The sequence below is a fragment of the Cyprinodon tularosa genome, unplaced genomic scaffold, assembly GCF_016077235.1.
Source record: "Cyprinodon tularosa strain WSP-4 unplaced genomic scaffold, ASM1607723v1 ctg128, whole genome shotgun sequence".
Taxonomy (NCBI): domain Eukaryota; kingdom Metazoa; phylum Chordata; class Actinopteri; order Cyprinodontiformes; family Cyprinodontidae; genus Cyprinodon; species Cyprinodon tularosa.
The window spans coordinates 1,415,891-1,438,265 of record NW_024038092.1 but is presented as its reverse complement, the minus strand read 5'-3'; the positions used below and the strand labels follow the sequence as shown (position 1 = coordinate 1,438,265).

General features: G+C 36.6%; 1 protein-coding gene across 1 annotated transcript in view; it reads left to right on the top strand.

Annotated features, from left to right (window-relative positions):
- Positions 1–227: 227 nt before the first annotated feature.
- The window catches only part of cep44 (centrosomal protein 44), a 55,739-nt gene continuing 33,591 nt past the window's right edge, over positions 228–22,375 (top strand). The window contains exons 1-3 of the mRNA XM_038276843.1: positions 228–367; positions 467–525; positions 10,554–10,705. Of these exons, the coding sequence (XP_038132771.1) occupies positions 483–525; positions 10,554–10,705 (195 nt within the window). The 5' untranslated portion in view covers positions 228–367; positions 467–482. The remainder of the gene's footprint in view (positions 368–466; positions 526–10,553; positions 10,706–22,375) is intronic.

Below are 22,375 nucleotides of genomic sequence, written 5' to 3'. Positions count from 1 at the left end.
TATTTCATTTTCTTTTATTTGTGTTGTTTATATTTTATTTTATATATTTATTCGTTGTTTTTTTTTTTTTTTTTTTTTTATCCAGACACTTGCAGTTTAATTCCCCGGATCAGGATAGCTGATTCGGATCAGGATGGCTGATTCGGATCCAGTCTGAAAGCAGAACCAGGTTCGGTTTGGAAGCTGTCATTTAATCCGAAAGCAGCCAAAAAGCAGACACGCGCGTTTAACGCCCAGGAGCGGCTGCTTCATCGAGCCTCTCTGCTCGCACAGACCAGACGCTGGTTCCTCAGTCAGGGGCCAAACTCTCAGCCTGCTGGGTCTGCTCTGACTGGACCGGACCGAACCGGAAGCGGACCGGAGGAAGGTGGGAAACAGAAAATCCTTCTACGTTTACATTTCGACGTGCTTCCTGCTTTATTTCTCTGTCGATCTATTTTTTTAATACGGATGAAATAAATAAAAGCATAGAAGAGGCCTGAATGTTCAGGGGTCCAGATGAAGCGGAGGCCCCGGACTGTTTGGGTGAGTCAAACTGTTCCGCTCATATTCTCTAATGGCATTTCAGCGTCATTATTTGACGGACTGGCTGAGGGGGGGTGATGAATAACAGCTTAAAAGCTCCTAATAACTAAATAGCTCATATTAAGGGTTTAGTCTCGGCAGCTTGCTGGCTGCAGAGCTGCCATGCAGGGACAGAGAGCATCAGCAGCTGATGCCATGAGGAGAGCGGGACGCGTTTCTGCTCTCTGTTAGAAACACGCGCGACGTGGAAAGATGCGCGCCTCAGACTGAGTTACTGAAGCAGGGAAGCCGCTTTTTAAATAATCTCTGATTAGGCCAATTTAGCAGCTGTGTCTTTAAAATTGGTTTATTTAATTATTTTTTATTTATAATCAGATGATTTTTCGATCAGTATTTTAATACGAAGCTTTTACAGATGTCATATCTCCATATTTAATGATTTATTTCTCCCGTTCCCATTTATTATCTCGCTCAGTGTCGCAGAGAGACGCTGCATGTCGCTCACAGGGCAAACTGGGATTATTTAATTTGGTTCAAAAATACTTTATTAATCCCAAACCTCAAATGAATCATTACCGGGAAGAATTAAAAGAAACCATTCTTTCTATTTGGCGAAATAAATACTCAAGTTGTAACAGTAGTAGTGCTATAGAGAGAGAATCTGGAACGTTATTAACAATAAAATATTAACCATCTAATTAGCAGGAATTCTTTAAAAAAAACTAAATTACCTCATTTGACTTTATTTTTAGTTATTATAAAGTACAATTTTTCATTATAATTTTTTTTTCTTCATAATTTGATGTCTTCTTTAGAGGCATAGATAGATAGATAGATAGATAGATAGATAGATAGATAGATAGATAGATAGATAGATAGATAGATAGATAGATAGATAGATAGATAGATAGATAGATAGATAGATAGATAGATAGATAGATAGATAGATAGATAGATAGATAGATAGATAGATAGATAGATAGATAGATAGATAGATAGATAGATAGATAGATAGATAGATAGATAGATAGATAGATAGATAGATGGATGGATGGATAGATAGATAGATAGATAGATAGATAGATAGATAGATAGATAGATAGATAGATAGATAGATAGATAGATAGATAGATAGATGTTTTCTATGATTTTCTTATTTCATTCGTTCTCTGGTAATTTGGTAGGTAATTTTATTCTTATTACTTATCTACAGAATTAATTTAAGCACATTGTAATTCTATTCTATTTAAGATGTGGACGTTTTAACTTTAAATGACAAGAGTATTACTTTTCTATTAAGCAAGATTAATCTGTTTAGTTTTTTCATCCCTATTATATATAAAAAAGAACGGTTTTTTGTTGTTTTTTATATATAATAGGGATAAAAAAATTAACAGATTAATCTTGATTAATTGATTGTTGAAATAATAAACTAATTTAGTTATCAATGAATCATTAACTAGAGAATAGAGACTCTAAAACATGCCTTTAACCCCCCAACTTAGAGCAGGAATTATACCAAGATTGTAAAGAATAATTTAAATATTTTGCATTTAAGATCAAAATCTTTTGTCTATCAATCTGCTCTATCCAGATCATCTCAAGTGGAAAATTTTAATTTCACCTTGTTTTCATTTCATAAAAAGTCTTCTTTAAGGAACCTTTAGCTATCCGATCAATCGAAAAAATAATCGACAGATTAATCAATTTGCAATATATGTATATAGATATAGATATATATGCAGCAGTGTGTGTAAGTGCAATTGATCATAATTATTTTAATGTAGTTCTTTGTTTTTAAAACCTTTGAGATAAAGGCAGGCCAACTAAATGAAGGAAAACACTGTAAGCGGATAAAAACCTATTAGGTTTCTGAACTAAGCCGTTTTACCACAGCTTTAGGCTCCAGCTACTCTGCAGGCTTTAGAAAGCTTTTGTCTGGCTGCAGGATAATTATGACCTTCTCCTTAGAAATATTATGGTGATGGAAAGTTTGTGTCACTGTGTTGATTTTCACATAATACCGTGATGATGTTAATGGCGCCTGTGATTAGAGCAGGTTAAGTGCTTGACCTTGACTCTGTGTATGCCTGTGTGTGTCTGGGAGGGGGTTTGACCTGCTATGATCTTTAAGATGACGAGTGGTTCCTGATACTTGAAGCCCTCACCAACTGAAACCGCTTTCTGTATGCCTGGTACTGAACACATCAGCAGCCAGGCGGAAACACACGATCCATCAGTCATGCTTCTCCTCCTACAGGTTCTGCTCGCTGGGCTGTGGTCGGACTCATTCCCTGACCCTTTGGAGGGAGATTCTGAGTAACGGACTGATTGTGGAATTAATGTTACTGTTCAGCAAAGTTTACAAGAGGAAGGTTTCAGCAACAGATTCACATCTGACCCCAAGAGGACCAATCCCTCTATGGGCAGCAAAAACAAAATCCTTCTGACAATTTATAGAGTTAAAACTGCAAATAGAGCAGCAGAAAAGGATGGAATATTGTTTCACATTCAATCCTAATCATCTCTAATAGATTAACCCTTAATAGAGCACTCAGTGAAATACTTTAAATTCAAAATTTCCAGCCAATAGTCTTATTGGAATCCAGGACAAAGGCTTATTACCTTTGTAACAGTCATAACATGTGGAGATTTTGATGGAAAAAAGAATGACAAGGTAATAACAAGAAACGCCAACTTGGCCGAATAAGTTCAGAAAAATAGAAAAAGAAACACATTTTATTTGTTCCAACATAACCTTAGAGGCACTTTTTTTTCCCAACTTAATTTCCAGTAGGTAATATGTCATTCAAGGGCTCATCTAACTGGTCAAACGCCAAAATAAGATGTACAGCGATGTAGCAGCATCTTTGCTGAATGGCTGGATATAGATCTTGTGCTTCTAGACCTCACTGAGGGATGGAGGGGACTCCATTTGTAAGGGGTATGCAAGGGATCAAAAACGCTAACTTGCCCTAAAAAGGGGTTAATGTTTATGTGGCATTTTAGCAAAACAAAATGTAAAACTAAATCTGTGTTTATTCAGTGCAAAGAAGTAAGAATGAAAAAGATTTACAGGTTTTAAAAGTGAATCTGCTGAAAATGTGTTACTATTTGATCCCTGCCTCCTTTTCTGTGATTTAATTGAGAAATAGAATAGAATAGAATAGAATAGAATAGAATAGAATAGAATAGAATAGAATAGAATAGAATAGAATAGAATAGAATAGAAAATCCCTTTATCGTCCCACAATGGGGAAATCCTGGTATTTACAGCAGCAAAAAGATTAGTCACATAAATATGGACCTTAGAAATATGTATAAGAATAACATAATAGTGAAGAGTTAAAAGATAAACAATAAAATACTGTAAAGCATTTTAACACTATAAAACTGGAGAATAAATAACCAATATGCAGCTATGGACATTTTTCTAGTAATGGATATTTGAAAATAGCAGCAACATCGGAGATGTGCAAAATGACAGCAGCAGGTTATTTAACTGACTAAGATAGAAACTGTGCAAAAATCAACTTGAATGGAACAACTTATTGAGGTTGTTGGGAACAAATAAAGATGTGAAATCCAACTTTATTTGTGAGCAACAGAGTAAGTCAAAGGGACAGGGGGTTGGGTTGTGTAGGAAGTGGTGCTTTTTCCTGGATATTTTGTTTTTCCGTATTCACCGCATTTATACCAATACATAGGCAGCCTCGGTGGAACCTGATGATCTTAGTAGGAGGAGGAGCAGAGACATAGAACACAAGCAGCCCAGGAGGACTGGACCTGAACATTTATCACACAGCTTTGGTAAAACTACACTTGTAGCTTTATTGAATCGTGAAACCTGCTCATTTTCTCCAAGCTGTACAACCTTGTAAAACATCTGGATGGAAGTTGCCACTGAAAACTAGCACTAAGTGTCTCTAACCATCTTGTTCTGTTCCTGTTTTATTAGATGGCTCTCTGTAAGATAGCTGATCGTATCTTTAAACAGTCAGACTGAAGCTTTAATCATGTGCACACAGAGACACACTTCTGTGAGTAATGGTGCATATTCAGGTTAGGCACAGTACATTCTGTAACCTGCTGCTTTTATGCTCACCATCGCATCTCATTTCCTGTCACTACGGCCTGCCTGGTGTTTTGTTGCATTTGGTGTTACACACACTGGATGTGGCATTCACTGTGCTCTGTAACTATTTTCTATAATTTTCTGTTTGTAAATTAGCTCTTAAATCACTATGAACAGACTTTGGACACAAGATTAAAGGGGAACACTGTTTTTTTTTACATTAGGCCCTTGAGTTTACATTATTACATCATGTTCTACTCACCCATATTAGTTTTGTGTCATTTGGAGCCGTTCCTATAGATATTCGGTTTTGTTATATCCAAGTAACGTCTTCTTATGGGCAACGACTTGAAGGCACAAACTTAACCGTTCACAATTTATTCTTTATGGTACGCCAGCATTCATGACATGTAGGCCAATCACTGTCCCCCAGACATCCGCGGTTATATTTTTATATTCATATTTTTTTTTAAACAAAGCAGTGAGTGTATACTAGAACACAGACCAAGCTGCATCAGTTCAAACATGACTCAAAGTTGTGTTTTTTTTTATTCTCAGAAATGATAAGTCTTTTTTGAACAGCAGCAGTAAAGACATTCTTGAGAAAAATTAGGTTTTATTGTATTATATTTGTTCTACATCATGTCAACCACTAATGCAGAAAGTTTCAGACCTCTAGCTGTAACAGTTCCAGAGCTGTGGGGCTTTGACCTTTTGGTTTCAGCTTGGAGCTGCGCGCAATGGCTCCACCTGCTGGTGAAATTTTACCGGTGGAATTTTTATTACCCCCACTTAAGGAACAGATAGACAGATGGACCTTAAAGGAATAGTACACCCAAAACATGATTAGCCTTCATTTTCTACTCACCCCCATGCTGAACAACACTCTGGAGTACTTTTTTGATATCTCAAATGCATCTGGAGATCTGGGAGGCTTCTTGCTGTCTGCTGACATTCAAATAATGGAGGTCTATGGCGCCCGAGACAGAAAGGTCCATAAAAGTCCACAAAAACGTGTCAATATTCCTCCATACTGCTCGTCCAATGTATTCCAAGTTTCCTGAGTGGGTAGCATCCAGAATTTACTCGAAACGAAGTCATTTAGAATGTTTTTAGAGCATAAACAGTAGTGTATAGGATTTCCTGAAAGCGCGCAGATGCGCGATCACGACGCTACGGAAGCCGGCACACCAAACCAGCGCATTCAGCTCGGCAAAGAACTCATGCTCTTCTTCAACACTGAAGTCCTCAGACATTTTTCTTTCGTTGTTTCTTTCTTTGCACAGGTAAACAGCACATTTCTTCTTCTACGCTTGCATTATCGGCAGAGCAGACGCTGAATGCGCACTTTCATCTGGTTTGGTCTGCCGGCTTCCGTAGAATCGTGAGCGCGCATGGGGGCGCTATTAGGAAATCCTATACACTACTGTTTAGGCTCTAAAACGTTCTAAATGACTTCGTTTCGAGTAAATTCTGGATGCTACCCACTCAGGACACTTGGATTACATTGGACGAGCAGTATGGAGGAATATTGACACGTTTTTGTGGACTTTTGTGGACCTTTCTGTCTCGGGCGCCATAGACCTCCATTATTTGAATGTCAGCAGACAGCAAGAAGCCTCCCAGATCTCCAGATGCATTTGAGATATCAAAAAAGTACTCCAGAGTTTTGTTCAGCATGGGGGTGAGTAGAAAATGAAGGCTAATCATGTTTTGGGTGTACTATTCCTTTAAGAGGTTAAACCTTTACAGTATGAGCCTTTAGGGAAATATACAACAATCTGAGCTTTAAACAGAAGAGCTTAAGCATCATTTGAAAGGCTTTCCATTGTGCGTCATCCAGTTCGTCACACTTTCTGCACACATTAAAGCAAATTATGATATTATAACAGTTCTTATTGAACTATCATAATCGGGAGAGGGGGATTTGCTATTAGACAATACTAGGCTATTGCCTAACTCTGTTTACATGTATTGTTAATACCACTATTCCTTATTTGTGCACATTAATTACATTTTTTGATAAAAATCCTTTGGCTATAACGCCATCAGAACGCCCCCCCCCCCCCCCCCCCCCCCCCCCATCCCCCCCCGCCCTTCAATGTCCACCATATTGGATCAGTCCATTTGCTGCACATGTTCAGAAAGGTCCAAACAGACAGCAGCAAACCATTTGAAAACAAACCATGCAAAGAGCAGTGCTGCTAACTTAGCGCTTTAGTCACTATATTTAGCCACTTTTCAGACCCCTCTAGAAATTTGATTTATAGAAAGCGCCTAGCACCAAATCTAGACTTTTTTCTGCTACTGGAGACTTTGGAGACAACATCTAAAAGCAGCGAACTCTGCTCTCCAGAGCAAGTAGATTGGTAACCCCGCCTCCTGCTCTCCTCTGTCTTGTCTGCTGTCATGATTCATGCAGCTATTATTTCATCCAAATGAAAAATGGAGAACAGAGAAGCAGATCATGGCTTGTCTACAGTGAAAAGAAGGACTGGGTTATTTACTTTGGCCTTTTTGGAAACACAGGAAGGAGCAATCAGCTAAGTGAGCTTAGTGCTTGGAAAAAATCTTTCATTCCTTTAGAGACAGCATGAAAAGTCAGCTGAGTACAAAACATAGAGAGGAAAACAAGAAGAAAAGGGACAAGAAGAGAGGGACACAACCTAGAACAGATAATGGATGTCTATTCTATTAACATTTCTACATCTGTAAAATGGGTCTGTTTTATGTATTGTCTTCTCAGTTCAGAGGGCCCCCTGCCAGTCTTTGCCTAGGGCCCCACATTTCCTAAATCCATCCCTGATCATAATTTTACATTTTCAGATTATTCCATACATTTAAACCAAACTAAATATTTCCTCTTTTCAAAACATATTCAAAGGAATAATCATTTATAGATATTTGAGTTCAGGTTGTATGAATTTGCCATCATTAACAGCTTCGTTACCCATAAGAAACAGGTTTCGTATGACTGAGCTTTTTGAACAGTAAAACATTAATGAAGAGATGACATCTAACATGCTAATCAGACATGCCAATGTGGCTATAAGAATAACTGTCTTGATGCCAAAAAAGACCCCAACGGAGCAGTACGGCTGTCACCATAGTGTTCCCCTTGATTTCTGCATTTAAATAGCTTTATTATAATTATGCAGGGAGTTTTACAGATAATATGGACACTGCAATGGAAGAAGAACAGAAGATGAAAAACAGGAAAAGGGAAAAAAGATGAAAGAAACAGGAGATAAAAGGGAGATAATGATAAAACATCTTCAGTCTGCTTCATCTGCAAAGAGATGTAAAAAGAACAGAACAACCAACGGATATAGTATAAGAGATACACTAAGGTAGCACCTTGATACTATCGCTGAAGTATAAGTGTTATTATTTAATCTGAAATGTATTCTGTCAGACATTTTTGAGCCTCACTCATCGGTTAATGTCATTGGATCATTTTTAAAGTGGAAAATCTAAAAATATTAAAGCTATTAACATGACATACCTTCATATCTGGGAACATAGCTCTCTATCACCATTAAATTCTAGCTTTTTCTGATGTTTTTTTTTATTATTATCTGAAGTTCTTCCATTTAATAAAAAAAAGTTGATTTATTTCTGCTGTTTTTATCTCTGCTATTTGATGCTGTGCAGCTAAAGGGATCTTTGCTGATATCTTTTCGTTTTTGGACGCATTTCATAATGTATAAAAATACACTGCAAAAAATGGAAATCTAAAACTAAGTGCATTTGTTCTTGAATTGAGGAGTTAAGTGAGACACTTTGCCAATGGATCAAATCATTTAACATTTTACCAATTAGAAAAAGCAATTGCATTGTCTTATTTCAAGTGCATAATATCTAATAATCTTATTTTAAGAGTAAAAATACTCATTCCATTGGCAAGGTTTTGATGGGGTTTGAACTTTTCTGTACGTACATTTCACCCACTGAACTCTCGTTATTCATCTATGAATATGAAAACTCGGTTTTGCATTCTATGACCCCTTTAAAAGAAGGTGCAAAGGATACAGAGCAGGATCGAGGAGAAGAGAGAGGAGGAAATTAAAGCCATCTCCAACTTCAAGCATGACAATTAACTCTTCTAAACCTCTGGAGATGATTTCATACACAGGAAGAATTCCTCATAAAATGAGGAACATTGTGGAAAACTGTGAACATCCACTCCAGAAATCTTTTGAGCTACTGCAGAGTGTCTTCAGTCAAAGGCTTCTACAGATCTGGTGCAAGACAGACCGCTGCAGATCCCTCCTGCCTACAGCCATCAATAAATACACTAACCGACTAACTATGTTACAACAGCATTTAATTCCCTTTAGGATCAACAAAGTATTTTCAATTTAATTGAAATGCAGCATTTGACTTAAAAATGTTTTACGTTGTTTTAAAGGCAGCACAGTTAGTATAAAGAGGCCAGAATGTAACCTTTTGATTTTCATGAAAGTAATTAAGTTAAATGTTTTTATTTATATTATTAACAATGTTTAAGGGATAAAGATGGTTTAGAGCTGGTTACATTGACAGATATGGTAACTTTTACTAATGATAAGCAGACTAAAGATGTTTTTTTGTTATCTCCCTTTTATCTCCTCTTTCTTTCATCTTTTCTCCTTTTCCCTGTTTTTCCTTTCCTGTTCTACTTCCATTGCAGTGTGCATATAACCTGTAATACTCCCTGCATGAATTATAATAATGCTATTTCTTGTATAAATCAAGCGGAACACTATGGTGATAGCCGTACTGATCAACTTGTGAAAGCAAAATCTGTTGGGCTCTTTTTCGGCGTCAAGACGATTATTTTTATTGCCACATTGCTAGACAGGACACTTTAAATAAATGAATAAATAAAACCTCTGTTTGCTCTTAAAACACCATGCTCTAATTCGCCTAAAGATGAGTCCAGCAGGGCTGAGCAGTAATTATGGAGCTTTGCAAGGAAACAAGATTAGATTTAGAGTAACGCTTGGTGTGTCTAAATTCCTTGAGCCTCTCTCTGATGAATTGTGGTGTGAAAAATGAAAACTACTTGTACATTTTAAGCTTTTATACCTGTATGATATTGCATACAGTAGAATGAGGTGATAACAGTAAAGATGCTGAGTGGAGTGAATCAATGTGAGGCTTCAGTCATAAAGCATCTCTGCACCTCTTAACCAACAACTGCGCCCCGGCCGCAGGTTGGGACTCGGTCTAAGACTCGGTCTGAGACTCACTGGGACACATCATTCCACAGCTGCGTAACAGATGCTAAGAGCGTTCACTCTCACAAGCATCCAGGACTATTCCTCATCTGTGGATTCACACTGTTAACCTTTGGAAGCAGGTTTGCTCATACCGGACTGCCTACAAACATCTATGTGCACTGGAGTCCATTTTTCTTAAATCAAGTGAATTTGTTCTTGGATTAAGAAGGTAAAAGATACATTTTGCAAATGGAACAAGACAATTTACACTTTAAATAAGAAAACACTATTGCATTGTCTTATTTCAAGAGCATATTATCGAATTATCTTACTTTAAGAGTAAAATACTCATTCCATTGGCAAACTCTCATTTACCTACTCAGATTAAGGGTAAATACTCTTAATTTAAGAAATGTTTACTTATTTCTAGATTGTTTGTCGAGTGTGTCGGTCATAATAGTATGGACCAGGTAGGCAGTCTTTTTATGCAACCACATCAACTTCATCTGTTTTTGTTAGTCTTTTAACATTCATTCAGCATTTGTTTGGATATATGAATGTTTTTCTGAGACTCAGACATAGCGTTGCCTCCCTGGACTTTGCTTCTTATTCATGCTTCCTCAATCTTTTAGGGTTTTTTTCTTTTGGTTTTGTTCAGAGTTTTATTCATAATCCAGTTATAAAACTGAACCATATTCAGCATACGGCAGAAAGCAGGCCAGCTGAATCATTTGCTGTGCATCTTTCAGGCGCTGCAGGGTCACACATGAGCAAACAGCAGGTTGGATTGACTGAACTTAGCCCAGTCAGTCAGTTGCACCATCTCTTTGAATCATCAGCACCAGTCCACCAATCACAACTCATCTGGAGGGATGGATGCTGTCTCTCTCCTCTGCAGAAAGTAAGACTTATACATCTAGTCCTTTTTAACACATGCTCTGACTTAAGTTCTGCATTTTACTTGGATTTAGAATATTTTTTGCTTTTCAAACGACCCTCATATGGATTTGGCTCCTAAAATAGACATTCCTAGCCTGCTACTGTCTCTTTCTTCATTAACATTTTCGTTTCCACCTCCTTACTTCAAAAAACACATTTTTCCATTCACAAAAAACTCAGGATTCACCTTGTTCAATTTCCTCCTTCCTTCCCGCCTGTGATGGAAACATAAGAAACAGCTCTCTGATGTCTTGGAGCTGCGCTTGCAGCAGTAAATCTTGCAGGAGACTGAATCCTGCAGACAGAGAAAATGTGATCTAACAGCGAGCTGTTCCCCTGTTTGTTCTGCACTAATAAATCCTTGTTGAGAGGATCTCTGTTCATGCTGCTCGGCTCTGCCAGCTGCTGCAGAGTGTTGCACAAATCTGACAAGAGCTGAAACATAGAGAGCATAGTCTTCAGTTGGGAACGGGACGCTGGCCAGCAGCTGCTTAGAGGAGTCTGAAGCAAAGCTCCAAATAAAAACTGATGATCCTGTCAGAGAGCTTTTGTCTTTACATATTTTTGAACATTCAGTTTTTTTGTGTGAGCACTTCCACATTCTTCTTTAATTTGTTTTGAGGGAAGCTGTAGTTTAAATTTGATCAATAACGGCACAGTGTTTATTTTTTTAATATATTTATCTCTTGTTTGCTGTCTAGCTAAACTTGAAATTCTTTTAATTTTCATTTAATACAGTTTTGTGTGTGCACCTGTTAGCTTTGCTCCAGCGTCTAAGGTGCAGAGCATGAGAGCGTTTGCAGCCTCTGAAATAATTTAATGTAGTTGACCAATGCATTTGAAGAAGGATTGCCCCCCCACCCCAATACTCACTGCAAAAACTTGAAATCTAAGTCATTTTTTCTTAAAAGAAATGCAATTTGTCTTGAATTGAGGAGGTAAGTGAGACACTGCCAATGCAACATGACAATTTACATTCAAATAAGAAAAAAAACAATTGCATTGTCTTATTTCAAGTGCATATTATCTAATTATCTTATTTTAAGTGAAAAAATACTAATTCCATTGGAAAACTATCTCATTTACCTACTCAAATTAAGGGTAAATACAGTTAATTTGAGACTTTTATACTTTTTGCAGTGCAGCAGGCTAATAGAGATAAAGACTTTAGTTTTAAGGTTGAATTATTACAGAAAAGTTCACATTTTCTATCTACATTTTTGTATTTAAATAAGTATTTGTCTTTTAGTATCCAAAACTTTTTATTACTTTTTTATTTCTATAAAAACAAGAAAAAATCTGCTACCTTTAATTATTAAAGTTACATGAATACAGCAAGTGTTTTCTAATAGATATTGATTTAAATCCTGCTTTTATACCTGAAAAAGAATAAACTTCTGAACTTTTTTTTTTCAGGGGAGCCCCCAAACAATTAGAAACTGGATGAAAACATTGTAAAGAGGCAAATGTGCAAACTCCTTTTTAAGTTTTGGCTCTACAATAATTTACATTTTCCCTTTCCCTAAAGAAAATTTGACAAAATGTGCATGATCATGTTATTTAGAGCAGCTGAAATAAAAGTTATAAAATATTTCTGGTCATTCTAGAACTTTGAAAATCTAGGGTCGACTAGATTTGATTTTCCCCTTTCACATACTCTATTTTATTCTGTTCTATTCTATTCTATCCTATTATATCCTATTTCATCATACTCTATCCTATTTTATCATATTCTATTCTATTCTATTCTATTCTATTCTATCCTTTTCTATTTTTTTCTATTCTATCCTGTCCTATCCTATTCTATTATATTCTTTTCTATTCTATTCTCAGCATGTTCCAGGTATAAGTCAGAGGACCAGTTAAGTTTCCTAACAGCCCTGATGGAACCTGAGGTCCTGTTAGGTAGGAACTAAGCCTGGTTCCTCCATGGACCCTACAAGATACCCCTGGTCTGCCTACCAGGTTCTTATGGGAGAATTTAAAAGTGAACAATGTCACTACGTTAGACAGGGGCCAACAGGGGCCAACAGGGGCCAGTGACCGTGTAGAACTGCTCTTGGCCCCTATTAAAGGCCCCTAAATCACATTCCTCTGTTTTTATGTGATGACATGCAAAACGCAAGTAATTGTCTAACTTTATAATTTTTTGTAATAATAATTTTAAAATCAGGGCGTTGCTCTTAGAGGCTACACTTGTATTAAGACAGGATCAGAGTTTTCCTCTGCTAGATCAGGGGTCTGCAACCTGCAGCTCCGGGGCCGCTAGAAGCCTTCGGCTCTGTGGCTCAAAGATAAAGAACTGATTTTGTTTTTATTCAGAGCCCCATAAAATAGACTGTATTAATTACAAGTTATTCTAAAAACGGTTTGGACCTCACCAATCCCTCACACTAAGCATGCTTGTAGAGACAGTGGAGAGGAAAAACTCCCTTTTAACAGGAAGAAACCTCCAGCAGAACCAGGCTCAGTGTGAGCGGCCATCTGCTGAGGCCCACTGGGGTTCAAGGAGACAGAAGCAGACATAGAAAAAAAGCAGAGATACAAAAAGGAACAGTCAACCAGCTCCACAGGCGGCCCCGTCCAGGAAACACACAGCGAGGTAGACGAGCTCCGAGCCAGCTCCCATGTCAGAGGATGAAGAGAGCACATCCAGTCAGTCACAGTCAGAGAAACAGGACTACACTGAAAAACAGGCCGATCTCCAACATCTGATCAGAGCAGCTTTCCACAGAGGTCTGCTTTGGGTGGAAGGTAAACATTTCTGAAATAAATTAAAAATATATATCCTTAAATGCATTTTAATGCTCTAATCTTTCTGGTCAGTGACCACGGAGTGAGTCTTCACTAACTGTATAAAAAAGCTTAGATTCCCTCGGCACACAAAGAAACGATGACCTTACATTCATCCCCAGAAGCGTTAAAATCCTGAAACCCTGATGCTGAGGGAGTTCTGCGCACTGGAAGCTCTCAGACAGTCTGCAGACAGGGTTCTGAGGAACCTCTCAGAACTCTGGGTTTCCAAAGGTTAGCAGCAAACTCTGATGTCCTCTGAGAGCAGAGAAACGCCACAGGTCATACAGCAGAGGTGAAGGAACGAGCTTCATGACTATAACAGGAGGCATAAAGAGCCTCAGATAATAATCTGACCTCTCTCTCTTTCAGATTTTCATTCACTGCCGTTTTCCTCATTAGTAAGTCCAGATGTATTCATACCCCAGGAAAATATAAGGCTAAATTATTTGTTTGATTTTACTCTTTAATAGATAGCAGGAACAGCCCAGACAGAGGTCTGACAAATTCTCAGCAAGTAAAGGGAGATTTTTATGTTCAAATCCTCGTAAACAAAAATGTGAAAAGAGGAGGGGAAAAAAACAGAAGAAATTGAGAAAACTTTAAAAATCTTACAGTTGTATCTGTGGATGGATTTCAGTTTGATTTCCTGTTAGAAACAAACTTCTGGTCTGAATGGGAACAGTTTGAACTCTGGATCAGCAGAGGAATCATTCAGGGCTGAACTGTCTGGATAAATAAATCATAAATCAGACTGTTAGGATTATTTGCTGAAACGTTCTGTGTGATCCTTTAAAAAGAAAACTTTCATACCAGGTTATTATCAAATGTTTTTTAAGCCTTAATTTTTTTTTTTATTGTAATGAAGAAACCTGATTTTGTTAAAAAAAAACTTTATAGTTTTAACATTGGAATGTTTTATTTTGATCCTAAAGAAATAAACATTAGTTATTTCCATAAGCTGATGTGTATGTAGATATAGACTGTAAGGAGTCTTAGTGAGGAAGAGGAGGGAGTCTGACTGCTGGTCAACAGAAACACAACGCAGAGCCGAGGAGGAAGCATATCTGCTCACGTTTAGCAGAACTGGAGGAAAAAGACAAAAATATGCTACTGCACCGTTTCTAGAGACAAATTAAAGAAAAAGGGAGACAGACTGCATGATCACACCTCTGACATGGAAGAAAAAGGTTCGTTCAGGTGATGCCCATCATTTCAGCACTAGAACTTAATATCTAGAGCAATTTTTTAACATAAAAGTGGTTTTAAACAGTGATATAAATGCCCCCATAATTTAGAAAGGAAATAAAACACACAGACACAAGAATACGGCCAAGAAATAAGATTTATTTCACTTTTAAAATAAGATAATTAGATAAAATGCAGTTGAAATAAGACAATGCAATTGTTTTCTTGTTTTAAATGTAAATCCTCTTGTTCCATTGGCAAAATGTCTCTTTTACATCCTCAATTCAAGAACAAATGCACTTATTTTAAGAAAAAATGACTCATCTATATTCTGATTTTTTCTAGTCTGATTTTTTCAGTAATAATTTCTTAAAAATACTTTCTAAACCTGAGAAAATGGCGATGCAAGCGGACATCCATGGTGAAGACATGTCCCAGTCAGAAGGAATAAAGAATCAGAGCGTGTGTGAAGGGCTTAGCTGCTCGCTGAGAGACGCAAAGCAGGGACGGTATAAATCGTGGTGTGTTTGAAGGGGGGGTGGTTTCTGTGGTTGTAATTGCCCTGATTCTGGGGCTTTAGCTTTGCTTTAGCTTCCAGTGACAGAAGCAGCCGTCAGGAGGCCCAAGGTGTGTTTAGAGCTTGAGAGAAATACAGCGTCCCCCCCTCTGTTCCCACCTGCTGGAACTTATGATATTTTATCTCAAGCTTAGCATGTAAATGCAAAGAAAGGGCTGGTTTCCCCTGAATACAGCTGTGTCTGCACCGTCCATGGAGCGTAGAAGGGGTTTAAAAAGTGATGCACGGAGCAGAGAGGGATTCAGTTTTACTCCTCAGCTTCATAAACACTGTATTCTGTTGCCTTTTTAATGCAGGTTGATTGTTTCTTCCTTTCAAAGTTCAGGTATATTTCTTTTTTTTTTACTTATACTTGAAAGTTTACCTGCAGTGCATTAAACTAAAACTGTTGTACAACTTTTTAAAGATTTATTTTTCCTTTACTGTTGTATATTTTATGATTTTTTTATTTTGTTGGTGTTTAATTGTAACTATTCTGCTTAAATCATCTTTTATTTTTTCATACAAGTGTGTAACATGTGGAAATGATTTGGTAATATGTAATGATTTAGTAATAAACTCAAAGGAGTAAGAATGTGTGAGGGATTCAGCTGGTTTTCCTCAGATAGAAAATGTTGAGCCAATCTGACTGTATGATCTGGTTGGTTTGTCTCTATAACGTGCCTTGAGATGACATGGTGTGAATTGGTGCTATAGAAATAAACTGAACTTAATGTGTAATACATGGTTAATAAAGACTCACTAAATGCTTTTCTTTGTCATATTAAAATATACAGACATGTTTATTCATTAAGGATGTTTCGCAGGGTTAATATTTTTGTTTTTTTTCAGAAAGGGAAAGTTGTGTTCATTTTGTTTACATGAATGCATGAACAGATCCCCTTCTGAAATTGTGCTTCTTAACCCCTCCGCCTGTCAACAGCTGCATTAGCATTTATCTCTGGCTTGTGCTTCAAGTCTGGGAATGCTCTCCTAGTGCCAGTATTCTTTTATTTACTTATTTATGACGACTCTAAATGTTAAGCAAATGAATGTCCTGGTTTTGAGGTGAATTTTAATTTTATTTTGTCTGCAATTATTCTCTGCCCCAGTGCTGTTCTAATGATAATTACAGCATTTTGTTGCCTGATTCTGTGTTTTTTACTACAACTTTAAATGATTCCCCATCTCTGCATCTTAAAGCTGCATTTTATTTCTAAAACCTTTTCCAGAGAGTGGTTGTTCACAGACTAGAGAAGACTTTTTATCAAACCAAAGTAATCTGATATATCATTAAGAGAGCTCATCTTCAGATGATCATTTACATGCTGATACTGTATAAAAATCTAATATAATAAAGCATCTGTTTTCAAAGATTTCAATTTATGCAGCTGGAAAAAACAATCCCATTTATTCCAGAGTCAGTCTGAGAAGTAAGTGAAATCAGATCAAGTATCCGTTTCATGGATGCAGAGCAGGAAAGAAAGATGAGGAGGAAATTCAAGCCATTCCTTCCATTAATCATTAAGGGAAATGGACCTTAGAAGATTTCTCAAAGAGGAATTATTCATTAAATCAAGAACATTATGCACAACCATTAACATCATCATCAGAAGAAGTAAAAGAACAGCAGAGTGTCTTCAGTCAAAGATCTGGAGCAAGACAGAAGATCCTTCCTGCCTTCAGCATCAACACCTACACAAACTGGTGGAAAACTTTTCATTGGTATCAATAAAAATGTTCAGGTGAACTGAATAATAAGATTTTGCAGAAAAAAAAGGATTATTTATATGAGCATCATCATCATTTCACCATCACATGAAGGATGTTAAAGTATGACGGTAATTAACTTCAAATCCTGCTCTATGATTTGGTCCATCGTTTTAAGTCTGAAATTATAATAATAAAAAACAGCTTTTCTAAAAGCAGCATAAAGAAAAATAGTCAGTACACTGGAAAAACAATCTAGAAATAAGTACAAATTTCTTATTTACCCTTAATTTCAGTAGGTAAATAAGATAGTTTGCCAATGGAATATGTATTTTTATTCTTGAAATAAGATAATTAGATAATGCACTTGAAATACAACAATGCAGTTGTGTTTTCTTATTTTAAATCTAAATCGTCTTGTTCCATTGACAATATGTCTCTTTTACCTCTTTAATTCAAGAAAAAAAGCACTTATTTTAAGAAAAATGACTTATCCAGATTTAGATTTTTTTTTCCAGTGTAGCAGCAAAACCTGCTGAAAGTCTTTTTAATCCTAGAATGATTTATACTGTGGGTTTGGTGATAAAATGTCACAATAATTTATTTATGATTTTATAATAATAAATCATTAAAGTGAAGATAAAAAACTCTTCAATACTTTTTCCCAAGTCTTTCTGAGTGAACTGAACATTAAAAACAATTTTTTTCTCAATAAGTTATTTTCTTCTTAAACTAAGTGCATTTTTTTCTTCAATTGAGGAGGTTAGTGTGAAACTTTGCCAATGGAACAACACAATTTATGTTTAAAATAAGTACAACTACATTGTCTTATTTCAAGTTTATATTATCTAATTGTCTTATTTTCAGAGTAGAAATACTCATTCCATTGGCAAATCATCTCATTTATCTACTCAAATTAGGGGAAAATGCACCTAATCTAAGAAATCTTGACTTATTTTAGATAGTTTATGCAGTAAACAGCAGTGACTGCATGCAATAGCTCTCTGGAGATAATTAAAATCTAGATAAGTTATTTTTTCTTAGCATTTTGTTCTTGAATTGAGGAGATAAAAGAGATATTCTGCCAATGGAAAAATACAATTTACATTTAAAATAAAACAAAATTGCATTGTCTTATTCCAAGTGCATTTTATTTAAATATCTTATTTTAAGAATAAAAATACTCATTCCATTGGCAAACTTTTTTACCTACTCAAATTAAGGGTGAATACACTTAATTTAAGACATGTTTACTGATTTCTAGACTGTTTTTCCAGTGCAATCATACTTCCACAATTACAAATCGTGATCTTGAAAAATATACAGATTTAAAATAAGCTTCTTCATGACACCAGTTATATAAGGAAGTGTAATTTATATCACTAAATATGCTATAATTTATTTTAGTAAAAAAAAATTTAAGGTGTTAATCCCCCAAAGGAAAAAATAAAAAAATAAATACATTTTGACTCTTCACTCCTCCTTCGGAGGTTTTAAACAACACTCATTTTGATTTATTATTTAGGTGAAAAAAAATCAAAGTTCTAATCAAGAAGAGCACTTTATCATAGTAACGATAATAATAAGCTAAATGCCCACTTCTATGTTATACCCCAAGATTTGGATTTAGATTATGAACCGAAGCAAAAGTCCTGAATGGAATCTGATAGGGAATCAATAAAGAGAGGAAAAAATGAGGGTGATGGAGAGGAGGAATTCCAGCCTCTTCATCAAAGATAAATCTTCAGCAGGAAGAAAAAAAGTCTAACTTAATTTTTTAGAATTCGTCCCGTTTTCGGTGACGTCTTTGTCCCTTTGTTTCATTTATCCGAAACTAACGTCTGGGCTGAAGGACAATCATTCTAAATCCAGCAGTGATTTGGGGTCTACCTGCGTGTTCTGGTAGAAACCAACATCCCTCTCTCTCTGTGTGTGTGTGTGTGTTGCAGTGTCAGCTGAAAGAGCCGCTCCTGCTGATGCAGTGCAGGGGCTCTGTGGCCCAGGGGGCCATCCATCATCTCCATCAAGCTTAAGTGAGGCTCTCTGGAACGGAACGGCACCAGGCTACGGCGGCGTGGGCCCACCGGTCTGACTCGGACTAAATAAACAGCCCCTTCATCATCATCATTATCATCTTCCTCTTGAGACTAATTTAGGGTCAACATCATCAGCAGCAGGAGGGACAGAGCTCTGCCGAGCGGCATGGCTGCAGGAGCAGCGTTACACCTCTAGATGTTTAGATTACCACATTTCTTCATCGCATCACATTTTAGATTGAGTTTTAATGTTGCTAAATACCTGGAACCTTTCATAGGAGGTCAATTGAACAACAGAACCATTTTCTGTCATACATGCAGATGGTTAGAACCACCTTGGTGAACATTTTGGCTCAATGTTAACTCTGGGAATGAAACATCCAGAAAATAAAATCTTTCTTTGCTCCTCCTTTAGGAATAAATAGATTTTGGTTATAGAATGCCCATCTGTGGTCACATTCAAAACACACTAAACCTAGCATTCATTTAGCAGTAGGGCTGCAACTAACAATTATTTTCCAAATCGATTAATCTGTCAATAGTTTTTTCGATTAATAATCAGGTAGCCAAAGGATCCATAAAGGAGATTTTCAACTTTTCCACTTGATGTCTTCTGGATAGAGCAGATTAACAAATAAAATTGTTTTGTTCGTTTTATCTTAAATGCAAAATGCTAGCATATTTTTTTTTTTTTACAATTTTGATGCAATTCCTGCTCTATTTGGGTCACTCTGTCAGCTAAAGCTAAATATCTTAGGAGTATTTACCCTTAATTTGAGCAGGTAAATAAGATAATTTGCCAACTAAATGAGAAATTTTACTCTTAAAATAAGATAATTGGATAATATGCACTTGAAATAAGACAATGCAATTGTGTTTTCTTATTTTAAGTGTAAATTGTCTTGTTCCATTGGCAAAATGTCTCTTTTTCCCCATCAATCCAAGAACAAATTCACTTATTTTAAGAAAAAATGACTTATCTAGATTTAGATTTTTTTCCAGTGCAGCCTTTATACTCCACTATCTAAATTACTACTAAATTACTACTAAGCCCTATTTTTCAGTTTTGTGAGCCTCCACGGATACCAAAACCCAGATCAAAACACCTGTTAAAAGGATTTTACTTTAAATGTTACTGTATATCTATATATAGCAGATCTTTGTTATTTCTTTATCTCTCTAACTACACTGAAAAAAAAGGAAATCTAGATAAGTCATTTTTTTCTTAAAATAAATGTATTTGTTCTTGGATTAAGGAGGTAAAAGAGAAACTTTGCCAATGGAACAAGACAATTTAAATTTAAAATAAGAAAACACATTGTCTTATTTCAAGTGCATATTATCTAATTATTTTATTTTAAGAGAAAAAATACTCCATCATTCCATCGGCAAACGACCTCATTTACCTACTCAAATTAAGGGCAAATACACTAAATGTAAGAAATGTGTACTTATTTCTAGATAGTTTTTCCGGTTCAGGCTCAGGATTCAAAGCTAGACAGCGATGCTAACTGAAAGCTGAAAAACAGCAAAAATAAAAACCTAATCTAGGTGTTCTACATCTATTAGGAGGTGTTTAGGACTTAGCAAACTGGTTTTATGCAGTAATAGTTACAGAGAGCTGTGTTTCCTGAATGAAACCAAGAAAGTTGGAGGAAACATGCTGCAGTATATTTATTTTACAGTCTCTCTGGCCAATTGAACTTCTCCGTTTTGCCGTACTTATCTCACACCAAAGGTTATTTACACATGAATCCCAGTCCTCCGGTTAATGGTGAATAAATCATTTTCCATGTTATGAAATAATTTTCTAATGTAATGCAAATAAAGATTGGAGAAAGATTACGGAGCTGTGCTTTTGTCTCGCCCCCCCCCCCGCTGCTTGGCTCCAAGCCGCATGAAGAGCTCGTCTGTATTTATAAAAGTAAAAATGTGGTATTTTAGCGACCGCTCTCATTTCTACTGCAGAGTAAAACAAACAAAACAAAAACCGCCCAGAGAAAGACGCTTTGCGCACACACAGAAACACACAGAGACCAACAAAAGGTCAGGTGTCAAAGGTCATATTGTGTCTGGAGAGGATTTAGTCTTTGCCTGTTTGATCTCAAACATGAACACATCTTTGTGAAGTTGCTCACTCACTTTCTTCAGACTCTTGTCCCCTTTTAACCTTGAAAGCCGCCGTCCAAACCGCTTCCAAGCTCTCACTCACTCACACACACCCTTTATCCTGCTATCCTTAAAGGGACTTCTATTGATTTCTACGTATGGTCTAACCCAGACCCTCAGTCTAACAATGCAAAGATATAGCTAACCTTGAACCCAACCTAAACTCAGTTCAAACCTTATGACTGCATAACTTTGCATTAAATTATTTCCCTTTTTCAAGTATACCGTTTTTTTCAGGTTTTTGCAGTGTGGTCCTCACTTTGATGGTGAAATCTCACACTGAAAGAAGCGATTCTATGCAGCGGTAAATATAATCTATGCAAAGCATCTGAAATGTCCTCAATTGTTGCATTTAGTCAGGAAATTATTAAAGTATGGGTAAATTATAGATATGCTACCCATTTATTAATATAAACAACCATTCCTTAGAAAAATAAAGTACATTTACCCACAACCGTGAGTCTTGTGTGCCAAATTGTCCAGTCCACGTTTCTGAGTGAGACAGGAAACCCCAGTCCTCTCCATTGAACCTCATGAGGCGGAGGTCTTCAACAGGGGGTCCACGACCCCTAGGGGGGCCACTGAGGTACTGCAAGGGGGGTCTCGAAATGGTAGTTGGTTAGACTTTCTTTTTATATCCCCCCCTTCAGTTTTTTCCACTAAGTGAAATGTCTTTAAATCCACATAGGTATGAATTCAACACACTGTGGTAAACAGATAAATGGAGGCAGAAAATGTCTTTCAGTCATTTATGATCAGAATCAGAAATACTTTAATAATCCCAGGGTGAAATTACTTTTGTTAAATTATTGCATCTGTAATAGAGTGACTATAGGACCAGTTTGAGATAACACAATTTCATTCATTATATATATAATTAGGGGGTCCATCTCGCCATCAGTTTGGGGGTCCTTGGCCTGGAAAATGTTGAAGACCCCTGTCATCAGGGAAGGAGATTTAGGGGAACTGTGCATAACAGCTCAACAAAAAAAGGTAATTTTGAACTGATTAGATATTGTACTTCAGATGTATTGGTCTGTGTAAGCGGCCATTTTTCAAAGGGAACTTTGTCCGGTTTGTCTGAAGTATCTTGCTAACCAGTTAGCAACTTAGCAACTAGTAGGTTCCCAATGGGAAATTCCATTGGGACCAAGTAGCACTAAATTGGTGACTTAGAAAC